We start from the raw sequence: 12,165 nt of genomic DNA on the forward strand, positions 1-12,165 counted from the left end.
GGTCAATATGGCACAGGGCTGTCGTCTTTTGTAGCTCCTCAAGTGCCCCGAAACCACGCGTCAAAGGGTCGTTTTACGCACGCCACCGCTCACTGCAATGTTGGGGTCTTGACAGCTCCACATTGAGCTGCTGCAGATGATTGAGTGAATACATGTGACGTTCTGGAAGTTTCTGAGTGAAGTTGTAGTGAAAGTGCCCTGTGATGCTTGAAGTCTACATGCAGTTTGTTGTGAGTTTGGTGTATCCTACTGTATGGGGTGCGCCACACATGCAGAGAAAGTGTAATTCTGACTAAGTTAATTGGCCCGGGACCCGCCGCCACATGAGCCAGACACATGAAATACTGCTGGGCCTCTCGATGAGGGCTTTAACCCCCTCTCGACCTCCCGCGGCGGCCACAGCCGTGGATGGGGTCCCGGTGAGGGAATTACGTGTTGAGAAGAAGTCGTTCCAGTTCATCACACCCGGCGCGAGCGCGGCCTTTGGATCACCGACTCCTGCGTGCGCTCTGCTGCCGCCCCCGGCCTGTCTTTAGCGGCAGCACGCTTCACGGAGAGGCGGGAAGCGGGGCTGCTTGTTTAATGGGGTGGGGGTGAGGGAAGGGAGGGAGGGAGGAGGGGGGGAGTCAGTCGGTGCTGGTGAGAGCGCGCACCGACAAAGGCAGGCAGACAATAAAACCCGACAAAACGCTGCCCGTAGCAAACAAGCTGAGCGCACAGCCCGTGTTTTGGTTCAGCTTTAATGCTTTGCTGCATTTCTCTGAAGCTGAGACGGCACTTATCTCTCGTGCTCTTGTGTGTCTTATTTTACTCCGGTCAGGTTGCAAGTTAATTTTCCTTCCCTGAGGTTATGATATTGCACCAAAGGAATTTGTTTAGATGCTCATTTGCTTATCCAGGCTGTATAACACACGCTGTGATGCAACTTTGACATTTATTGTTATATTAGGCTTTTGCAAATGCTTGTGCAGCTTCACATCAATCATGCGTTATTATACTGTACATGATACACCATTTAAAATAGTCTAACTTGATGTCGGCTGCACATGTTCTGCTTGTAGACGGAATAACTTTGAACACAATCGCTGTACGGGCAAACTGCATTGAAACTAATCCACTTACATCAGTCTGACTTAACAAGTGTCATGAGCAAAGTCCGGTCAAAAGTCGCCAAAGCCACAGTGGGGCTCATGAGGCTTTTGTTGCGGAGAATTATATCAGGAGATTGTAAAGAGATGAGACGTGTGCCTTTACATTCATGCTGTAACCCTCCTGTTTTCTGTGGTTCTTTTCAGACGATGAGCGTGAGATATCAGACAGAGACAGAGAGGTTCCAAGCAAGAAAAAAGGCCGTCCGAAGAAAAAGAAGGACGTTAAGAAAAAAGAGAAAGAGGGCAAACCCGTCAAAGCGAAAAAGCGGAAAAAGATTGTAAGTTTGTTATTTTATGTGTTGTTTTGTGTACAGCTATATTCTAAAGTCTTTGCAGGTCCCCATTTTCCAGGGCAGCGATGTAGACAGAGACTCGGACAGAGAAAGAGACTTTGGGGACAATTCGGACAGTATAGCTAGTGACTATGGATCTGGGGAGAAAAAGAAAAAGAAGAAACATAAAGAAAGGAAAGAAAAGAAAACCAAGAAAAAGAAAAAAGACGATGGCGATCGGGACAGCAGTCAGGAGGAGACCACAAAGGTACACTTCAGAGTGAATGATACTAGAGTTGTTTTTACATTACATAAATAGATTGTATGGAGAGTTGTTGTCAATAAAATAGTCATGATTCATGTTTTTCCCTTCAAAGCAACCTATTGAACAGAAAACCTCAGCCCAGCTGGCAAAAGAGTGGGGTCTGGAGGATGTTGATCATACCTTCACCGAGGAAGACTACAGGGAACTCACCAATTATAAAGCCTTCAGCCAGTTCATGAGGTACCTTTATGCTCACTATACTGGTAACGTACAGCCCTCACTGACACGCTATGGTGGAGTAAACTGAGCATTCAATGTTCTGGTTGTTATTTCAGTAGCTATTACTGCGTTTTATCATTATCATCCTTGCTCTCACTGACTGGCGATTGTGCAGTCTGCATTTAAAGCCTTACATTGTGACATGAAGAGGTTCCTCTGCAGCACAAGGTCACAGGTGGCTGAGGGGTTAGCGCTTTTGCCTCATAACACGAAGGTCCCGGGTTCGATTCTTGGACTGTGCGGCCTTTCTGTGTGGAGTTAGCATGTTTCACTCCCCGTGTCTGGATGGGTTTCCTCCAGGTGTTTCCGATTTCCCCATCAACCAAAAACATGCACAATAGGTTAATCCTCCAGCCAGGTGATACTGACCATGAGCCTGGCATGTGCTGTATCTCTACCCTTAGACATTATGTTCTTGTGTGTTTCATTCGATAAATAGCTTTGCTACAATAACTGTCTCATGCAGTATTTCAATAATGGAATGAATTATGCCTATATTTATTTAGAATTTCATATGAAGCTAATAGGCCACATACAGTCTATGTGCATTTGATTCAAATGTTTCATATTCATGTTTTTGGTGTATAGGCCGATGATTGCAAAAAAGAATCCCAAAATTCCCATGTCAAAGATGATGACCATCCTGGGGGCCAAATGGAGGGAGTTCAGCTCCAACAATCCTTTTAAGGGGAACGCTGCTGCTGTGGCGGCAGCTGCAGCTGCTGCTGCCATCGCTGTTGCTGAGCAGGTCTCTGCAGCCACTGCTTCTCCAGAACCACCTCCACAACCTCCGCCCATCCGCAAGGCCAAGACCAAAGAGGGCAAAGGTCAATAACTCAAATACGCTGTTCATTCAAAATCATGTGTGAAATGAGCCCGCACTGGTAGGATTTCTGTGTACTCAATTGCTTCAGGCTCTTAATTGTGTGAATGAAGTAGGTTATTACTGGGACAACATTCATCTGACCTTATTTTTGGCAGTATACAACACGTCTAATTTATCCTATGTGTTCCCATATGCTATTCTCCAGGGCCGGGCTATAAGAAGCGCAGCAAAAGTCCACGCGTCCCAGATAAGAAAAAGGCTCTTGCCAAGGCTAAAAAAATGGCACCCATTCGTATCAAGCTATCACCTATAGGAGCCAAGAGAAAAAGGAGTTGCTCTGTGAGTGGACTAGTATCTCACAAATGAACTAGTTTGTTGTTACGTGTGTCTTACGCCTTCAATGGTTTCCTTCCAGAGCGATGATATGGATGAGGATGAATCTGAACAGGAAGACTCCAGTGTCCACAGCTCCTCTGTCCGCTCTGACAGCTCAGGAAGGGTCAAGAAGAACAAGCGCGGACGACCCGCCAAGAAGAAGAAGAAGATGAGTAAGAACAAACTCACAGGTCAATTATGACAATGCGCCTCTGTAGAAATAAAAGTCCAAACATATTACCAGCGAAAGAAATGTACTGAAACAATCCATCCGTACACAGACCAGCTTCCTGTTCCTGGTGAGGACGAAGGGGACGGCTATGAGACCGACCACCAGGACTACTGCGAGGTGTGTCAGCAGGGCGGGGAGATCATCCTGTGTGACACATGTCCCAGGGCGTACCATCTTGTCTGCCTGGAGCCTGAGCTTGACAAGGCCCCCGAGGGCAAGTGGAGCTGTCCACACTGTGTAAGTAAAACCACATCAAGCACCTTTCTCTCTCCCAGGGTAACACTTTTGCTGCTTCCTGTTTGATATTGTGTATAAAGCCATGCAGTTCATATTTCCGCTCCTGGAGATCTTTAAAATAGTCACTGTGAACTCAAACTTGATTTTAAAAATAAATCCCAAACCTACAAACAATTGACCTTTCGCAAAAGCCCTGCCCCCTAAGAGATTGAGTTTAACACGCTTTGAGAAGTGGATTTTAGTGACTCTTTTGGAGCAGTACCAGCGCAATATCCTCCAGATCAAGGCAAAATGGGGTTACAATATGCAAAAAACCTTTGAAAGGATGTGTGCAGTAGTGCTTCTGTCTACCTCAGGGGAAACTGTAGCTTACCACCACAGAGTGTGGAGTGAATGATACACAAATATCCCCTAAAACTGTGTGAAGCGCTTTGGGTGACTTGTGTCATGTGAAAAGCGTATACAAATAAATTCCTTTCCAGCTGTAGATAATACTTCAGCCAAAAAAAGATGCCCTGAGTTGAAGTGTGGGTGTCAAAAGTAATTTAACAAAAACATACATTACCAATAAGCGCCACTAAATGCACCGCCGTGTACGCCACACTAGCAGACTGTAGAAGAAGACCAGCGTTGCACCTCACACCTCCCTCATCCGTTTATTATAATAGATCCATGCCCTCACCTCACAGCACCCCCCCCAACAGACCCCTCACCCCCACATGCCCCCCCCTCCGCACCATGTAAACACAAACACGTGAACAAGAGATCACAAATGTTTGAAGCAGAAGACGCAGCGGCTTTAACAGTTTAGCATTAGGACAGAAGTTTACGAAAAGATGGTGAACTGACAAACATCTGACCGACCTGCTCTGATGCAGCTGAAATCCTCATGAAGTGTCCGTTTGTTTATTAATCCAATATCTAACGGAGCCATCAGGTCTTTTTCCTCCTTTTTTTCCCTCACAAAGCAAGGCAGCACCCAAAGGAGAGGCTGAGGCGTTCAAGGGTTGCTGGAAAAGCAAGCACTGCACTGTAAACTTACTTCTAAATGGAATAATTATGTTCTAAATGTAAAAAAAAAAAAAGTGACAGACTTTCATGAAAGTTACAGTTCAGCAAATGACTGTCAATCTCAAAATATTTACTTTGTAGCTCATTGAATGCAATCAGAGCAGTGTGTGGTCTAAACAGTGTGGAGGGGAGTGAGGGGCGTGGGCGACGGGGGAAAGGCCAGGTGAGGGGAGAGGGGATGAGCAGAGCAGGGTTCATGTGAAGAAAAATAAAGTTGATATTTGTCTGTATTTGACCTTGTGGTGACCCATGAGACGCCTTTACTTTCCATCACAGTGGACTCTAGGACACTCCAGGATCAATTGTTTGGAAGGTTTTCTCTGCTGACGGAGCCTCTCACCAGAAACCCGACAAAACAATTGATCCTGGAGTGTCCTTGAGTCCACTGTGATGGAAAGTAAAGGCTTCTCATACAGCCGCTGGGTCACTACAAGGTCAAATATGCACAAATATCACATAAAAAGTTGCATAATGCATTTTTAATGGTGAAAATACAGAGCTGCCAAAACAATTCAGTCACTTTTAGAGAAAAATGTGTAGGCTTTGTAAGTTAACACTGAAAAGATAAAATAAAGGACCTCTATAAAATGGTTATAAATAGAATGACCTTGTTAAAGATAATGTCCTCGTGTGACCTATTTTAATGATTGTTCTTAGTCAAGTCAACTGTGTCTTTAGCAGTGTTACATCTGAATGTATTACTAACTTCCCTTTATCATTTTACTTCTCACTTTTAGTTTCTTATAAAAATAACTTGTGTTGGCTCTAGGCTTGCAACAGCTTGTCAGATTAATCGTTGTCTAGTCAACTATCAAAATTACGTACGACTCATTCATCAACGTCTGGTCCTGTACATAAAGTAACCCAGATTTAGAATTTTACAAGACGTCCTCATTTTGCCTTAATCTGGTTAGAATTTGGTAAAAGCAATTTCAAAGGCGCACAACAAAACAAACCTTCCTAACTTAGTCCTGTCTGTGTGTGTCGGTCAGGAGAAAGAGGGCATCCAGTGGGAGGCTAAGGACGACTACTTTGAGGATTTCGAGGAGGACAGCGAGGACCGGGTGATCTCGGAGGTGAGCGTCGGCATGGCTACGGGGAACGAGGAAGAGGATGACGACCACATGGAGTTCTGTCGGGTCTGTAAAGACGGCGGCGAGCTGTTGTGCTGCGACACCTGCACCTCGTCCTACCACATCCACTGCCTCAATCCGCCGCTGCCCGAGATCCCCAACGGAGAGTGGCTCTGTCCCAGATGCACCGTGAGTGAGCCGCCCCTGCCCCGTTCAGCTCAGCGCTGTTTATGTCTCATCCAGGACTCGCCGTACTCTCTCCCTCCAGCTTTAATTGTCCCGCTGCTTCACTGGGGTTGATTTAGTGATACTTAAAGCCTCCAAATGTAGGATTTATGGGCTTCTAATGGATGCGTGATGGGAGATATCGTGTGGTTTCTTATTTTCAGACAGGGGGAAGAGTTTGTAATGGAGAATGAAATGTGAGCACTGTGTGGCCACAAAATAGTTTGTATCTTAGTGGATCGGCAACCCAAAGCTTGGGGCTGTGTTGGCCTTCTGATTGGGTGGTGGGAGGGTAGACAAATGTTCTCAAAATAGCTTCATAACACATCACATAATGGTGTTTTGAATTGTGTGTATATACATTTGCTATGAGTAAAATAAATACTAGATTTTAACAAAATTTACTTCTACAAGGTATTAAAGCGTGTAACCTTTTCTTTTGGTCGGGCAGTGTATATTTTTAATGGTATTTTTTGTTGTTGTTGCCATTATTGCTTTGTTAGTGTCCGCCAATCAAAGGCCGTGTACAGAAGATTCTCCACTGGCGATGGGGTGACCCGCCTTCTCCCATCCCCGTGCCTCCCGCTCCTGACGCTCCTCCCGATGCCCCCCCTCCGCCCCCCATGAAGGGCCGAGCCGAGAGGGAGTTCTTTGTGAAGTTGTCTTGTCAGTCCTACTGGCACTGCACATGGATCACAGAACTGCAGGTACATGTGATTCAAAATGCTTTGGTACTACTTTGTTATAACAGTGCACCTGATAAACAAACAAACCTCACAGTAAGAAGGTCCTGGGTTCGATCCCCAGACTCGGTTGTGCCTTTCTGGACTTATCGGGCCAGATCTTCGCCTGGTCCAAGGGCAACGCTATGTTGGATGCGCGTTGTCTTGCTGGCGAGAGAGTGTTGCTTTTTTTTTTTTTTAAAGGTAGACTGAGCCGTGGTTTACACAAGCAGCACTACATCGCGCTGCCTAATGTTCTTCCTTTAGAATCCATGTATCATTCGTTCAATCATCAAATTGAAAACAGAAACGGCTTAATTTTCACATTTTTAATCTGTTGCTTAAATTGAAGTATAAACGCTGAAAGCACAGGCTCAGGGCGTGATTATATCATCGATTATGATGTATTCGTTTGCAACAGTAGAAGGTTTTCTCTCTTTCAGAAGTCAAGTTGCAAGTGCTGCTTAAGCAATAATCCCGGGGTTGTGTCCGTGGTTCAGCGATCACTGGCCTAACGGCAATAAGAACATAAATAAAGTTTAATATGAACGGTCAAGCTAATGTCTGTTTGAGCACGGCACATACTGTAGGCACACCTACTTTGGTACAGTAGATCAGCGCGCACACCCCTGACACCAAAACAGCTTCCACAGTTTTCTATAAACAAACCACACACGCCTTCAAGTGCCACAACACCACACCTAATGTGTGTTTTAAGGTGACATGCACCGACAGACCTCACCGTGTGCCTAATGTTGTCTGACACATGATTCCACTTTAGAAAGTCCTGAAGAAACACTTTTGAAAGTTTCCCGGTAAAGTGTAGAGGCAATGCCCTCGTCCCTCGTATCCCAGTCTACTTGTAGTTCTGATCGTGTCCAAAACTGTGTGTCCAATACAGACTAGAGACAGGAGTGGCCTGGCAGATGCACCGCGCCACACTGCCACTGTTCCAAAACGTGTAGGAGCCAAACGTCTGCACGATAAGAAAAAGTTTGTTTTACATAACATCGCCATTGACCACAGGAGTCTGTCCTGACCCACTTATTGCGCCAGGTCTGGCTCGGCAAGATTCGAAAGTGTGCTCTTACTCAGTGCAAAACGTGACTCTATAGTCTGTGTTTAAAACACAGGATCAGGCCCATCGTGTTCTCCCTGAGCCTCCTTTGGCTGCTCCATTTTCCCCTATCACCAGAAACATGCACCAAAAGAAATAACTGCTTCTCCTGCTATCAATCTTCATGCCATCCAATGAAATAATTATCAAAAATCTGGATAAACTGGTGTCTTCTAAGGTGATGCTTTCTATTCAAGTGGCAGTGAAATGTTTTGTGTATTTCTTTAGCTGGAGATTTTCCACTCAGTGATGTACAGAAACTACCAAAGGAAGACGGACATGGACGAGCCTCCCAGTCTGGATTACGGCTCAGGGACTGAGGATGAGAATGGCGTCGGAAAGAGCGAGAAAAGAAGGGCCAAAGATCCCCAGTACGCGATAATGGAAGACAAATACTACAAATACGGCATAAAGCCCGAGTGGATGATGATACACCGCATCATAAACCACAGGTAACTTTGTGGTTTTCTTAAGCCGCAGTTCTCCCTTATGTAAACTTTGTATTTGTTTACCTGGCAGTGTGGATAAGAAGAGCATGTACCACTACCTGGTGAAATGGAGAGACCTCACGTATGACCAGTGCACCTGGGAGAGAGATGACATGGATGTGCCTGACTTTGAAATCTACAAAGCAGCTTATTGGAGACATAGGTAAGACTCTGGAAAAATAATACATTTTCTTATACTTGAAGAATCTCATGACACTTGGGCTCTGTCTGTTAGGGATAACATAATGAAGGAGGAGGATGCAGACAAGACCAAGAAAATGAGGATCAGAAGTCAAGACGACGAAGGCGAGGAGGGCTCTATTCCGTCGCCGGTCAATGACGTACGTAAGAATTTTACCAAAATGGTTTACCAAATGTCAACGTTCAAACTCAATTTGTGCCTTTTCCATCTTAGCCAACGATAAAATACGAGGAGCAACCAGACTTCGTCACTTCCACAGGTGGGACGCTGCACCTGTATCAGCTGGAGGGGCTGAACTGGCTGCGGTTCTCGTGGGCTCAGGGAACAGACACCATCCTGGCCGACGAGATGGGCCTCGGCAAAACTATCCAGACCATCGTCTTCCTCTACTCGCTTTTTAAGGAGGTGCTAAATCTATATCGAGGAGACACTGCTTTGTTTCAATTGATATTTACATTTTTCCTGGTCTGTTTTATAGGGCCATACTAAGGGACCATTCCTTGTAAGCGCTCCACTTTCTACCATCATCAACTGGGAGAGGGAGTTTGAAATGTGGGCCCCCGACTTCTACGTGGTCACATACACAGGCGACAAGGACAGTCGAGCCATTATCAGGGAAAATGAGTTTTCCTTTGATGACAATGCTGTCAAAGGAGGGAAAAAGACCTTTAAAGTTCGGGTAAGTGGATCTATGTTACTTTGGCAGTACATAGCAGTGTGGGTTGCTTTTATTTTTAACAATTATTTTAAGAAAGAAAAACGTTTTACTTCCTGCAGAGAGAGGCTCCAATCAAATTCCATGTGCTGCTGACTTCATATGAGCTTGTGACTATTGACCAAACAGCGCTCAAGTCCATCGACTGGGCCTGCCTAGTGGTGGACGAGGCTCATCGCCTGAAGAACAACCAGTCCAAGGTAGTCTTAAACCTATTCATGTATTTGGAAATAACCGCTGGATGTTTTGTGATCCGTCTCTGTCTTGTACAGTTTTTCAGGCGTCTGAATGACTATAAAATCGACCATAAGCTGTTGTTGACAGGAACACCTCTACAGAACAACTTGGAGGAGCTCTTCCACCTGCTCAACTTTCTCACTCCGAACCGCTTCAAGTGAGTTCCCCATTACCTTATTGTCCTTTCACACATCTGCCCCGCATCGTTATCAACCATTCTCTTCTCTTTTCCCAGTAATCTCGAAGGCTTCCTGGAGGAGTTCGCTGACATCTCCAAAGAGGATCAGATCAAGAAGCTCCATGACCTTCTGGGACCTCACATGCTGCGGCGACTCAAGGCCGACGTCTTCAAAAACATGCCAGCGAAAACCGAGCTGATCGTGCGCGTGGAGCTCAGCCCTATGCAGAAGTATGACACTGGGGTGGGATGACGGGACAGAGATGCCTACTCTAGTACACAAGGAAAACTTTCAGAATATACTAGAATTATTAACTCTTTTTTTTCATTTCTATCAGGAAATATTACAAGCTTATTTTGACCAAGAATTTTGAGGCTCTCAACTCAAAGGGCGGAGGAAACCAGGTCTCCCTGCTCAACATCATGATGGACCTTAAGAAATGCTGCAACCACCCCTACCTCTTCCCCAGCGCTTCTATGGTGAGCTCAGCACTCATGATCCATCATCCTATTTATTTCCTGACACTTTTTATGCTTGGTAACGGTGGTTGCAGTGACACCTTGTGGTGAATATCGGTATCAAATATAAAACAGCCCTGTCTTTTTCTCATCTTTTACAGGAAGCCCAGAAAACCCCAAACGGTGCTTATGAGGGGTCAGCTCTGGTAAAGGCCTCTGGGAAACTGATGCTGTTACAGAAAATGTTGAGGAAGCTCAAAGAGCAGGGCCACCGGGTTTTGGTTTTCTCACAGGTAACAGCGCCCCCCTTCACAAACACTAATCTCTCTGACCACAGGCTGCTGTACACACATGCGCACACACTCACCAGATGGCCACCTCTCGGCGCAGATGTTTAGTTATTCCCATGACAACCCTCTGAGACACAGCTGCAGAGCGGGATCCAGCTGCGGCGGGTTTGTCGCGTGTCGAGGGAAGCCGTAAACCGCCTTGTGTTGATTTGTTTATAGATGACTAAAATGCTGGACTTGTTGGAAGACTTTCTAGACCATGAAGGTTACAAGTATGAGAGGATTGATGGAGGCGTCACGGGAGCTCTCAGACAAGAGGCCATTGATCGCTTTAATGGTGAGACGCTGAAATTATGCCTTAATTTCTTTGACAGTGAAACAATAACTGAACAAAGCAGTTTATCTTATCGTGGTGTGTTTAATGTTGTTTCGTAATGTAATGTTATTCCCTCACTCTTTTCTCCCCAGCTCCGGGCGCATGTCAGTTTTGTTTCTTGCTTTCGACGCGAGCTGGAGGGTTAGGCATCAACTTAGCCACAGCAGACACCGTCGTCATTTTTGACTCCGACTGGAATCCCCACAATGACATTCAGGTATTCTTCTAAAGCAAAAATGTATGCTTGATTTTTTTCTTGGGTGCAACAAGTCAGATTCTCATCATATGAATAGTGTTTTTGATAATAAGAAAGAACTTTTATTATTATAGGTTCACTATCAAATTATATTTAAGTGATGTAGAATGTAGATAGTATGTGTTTGAATGTGCAGTCGAACCCTGTTTTTAGAATACTTTCAAATAAAAAGCCTCAACTATCTCCATTTGTACCAAACATAACAATACGTTAGACTGGAGTGCTGTTTTTGAACTGTTTTTCTTCTTTTTATTAAAGGCGTTCAGTCGAGCTCACCGAATCGGACAGGCCAACAAAGTCATGATCTACCGCTTTGTGACTCGGGCCAGTGTGGAGGAGCGCATCACTCAGGTCGCCAAGAGGAAGATGATGCTGACGCACCTGGTGGTGCGGCCGGGGCTGGGTTCCAAAGCGGGCTCCATGAGCAAACAAGAACTGGACGACATCCTCAAGTTTGGAACAGAGGAGCTCTTCAAGGATGGAGTAGAAGGTGACACAAACTGAATTCTTTTATTTTACGTTGATGCAATTACGATTGAATAGATTGAGTATTAAGATTGAATACTTTATAATTCGTACTCAGTGTTCTTTCCTAAACGAGATGTTTGTCATTTATGCTGTAAAGACTAAATCACACAAATACTGTGGCAGGTATGAAGAATCCCTCTGCTGACAAAGCTGAGGATGAGGGTAACGTCATTCACTACGACAGTGTCGCCATTGAGAGGCTACTGGACCGAAGTCAAGACGCCACAGACGACTCTGACGTGCAGAACATGAACGAGTACCTCAGCTCCTTCAAAGTGGCCCAGTACATGGTCCGAGAGGAGGATAAGGTAACGAAGGACCTCCTTTCACACTCTATCATATGCTGCTTAGCTTTTCTTTTGTTTAATGCCACTCTGGATTTTGCTTTGACAAAAGTTGAAGTGGAAAAGTAATATTTATATGTGTGGGTTATAGAATTGAAAAAAAGAATCAATGTAGTACAATTTAAGCGGGGAAAACATTAGACGATTTTTAGCCGATATTGATCCCGATTGGCCTCTCCCCGAGTTCAGAGAGGTGTGGCCCGATAAGAGTTTCCGCCCAGGCCTGGACTGGCCATCGGGAAACTTA

The 12,165-nt window shown here is 45.2% G+C and overlaps 1 protein-coding gene across 4 annotated transcripts in view; it reads left to right on the top strand.

The window, feature by feature from the left end:
- chd3 (chromodomain helicase DNA binding protein 3) overlaps window positions 1-12,165 on the top strand; it is a 36,130-nt gene that overhangs the window by 1,540 nt on the left and 22,425 nt on the right. For 2 of the 4 annotated variants that reach the window (XM_079579819.1, XM_079579821.1), the window contains exons 2-24: window positions 1,296-1,429; window positions 1,503-1,691; window positions 1,801-1,928; window positions 2,556-2,794; window positions 2,999-3,132; window positions 3,209-3,341; window positions 3,450-3,637; window positions 5,701-5,970; window positions 6,510-6,713; window positions 8,074-8,297; window positions 8,365-8,496; window positions 8,569-8,674; window positions 8,749-8,940; window positions 9,014-9,214; window positions 9,313-9,450; window positions 9,523-9,644; window positions 9,723-9,896; window positions 10,004-10,145; window positions 10,286-10,417; window positions 10,634-10,751; window positions 10,883-11,007; window positions 11,305-11,536; window positions 11,698-11,882. In XM_079579819.1, the coding sequence (XP_079435945.1) occupies window positions 1,296-1,429; window positions 1,503-1,691; window positions 1,801-1,928; window positions 2,556-2,794; window positions 2,999-3,132; window positions 3,209-3,341; window positions 3,450-3,637; window positions 5,701-5,970; window positions 6,510-6,713; window positions 8,074-8,297; window positions 8,365-8,496; window positions 8,569-8,674; window positions 8,749-8,940; window positions 9,014-9,214; window positions 9,313-9,450; window positions 9,523-9,644; window positions 9,723-9,896; window positions 10,004-10,145; window positions 10,286-10,417; window positions 10,634-10,751; window positions 10,883-11,007; window positions 11,305-11,536; window positions 11,698-11,882 (3,842 nt within the window). Of the gene's footprint in view, window positions 1-1,295; window positions 1,430-1,502; window positions 1,692-1,800; window positions 1,929-2,555; window positions 2,795-2,998; window positions 3,133-3,208; window positions 3,360-3,449; window positions 3,638-5,700; window positions 5,971-6,509; window positions 6,714-8,073; window positions 8,298-8,364; window positions 8,497-8,568; window positions 8,675-8,748; window positions 8,941-9,013; window positions 9,215-9,312; window positions 9,451-9,522; window positions 9,645-9,722; window positions 9,897-10,003; window positions 10,146-10,285; window positions 10,418-10,633; window positions 10,752-10,882; window positions 11,008-11,304; window positions 11,537-11,697; window positions 11,883-12,165 lie in introns of all 4 variants that reach the window. The other 2 variants (XM_079579818.1, XM_079579820.1) reach the window with 1 other exon arrangement.

This window comes from Gobius niger, assembly GCF_951799975.1.
Source record: "Gobius niger genome assembly, chromosome: 21".
Taxonomy (NCBI): domain Eukaryota; kingdom Metazoa; phylum Chordata; class Actinopteri; order Gobiiformes; family Gobiidae; genus Gobius; species Gobius niger.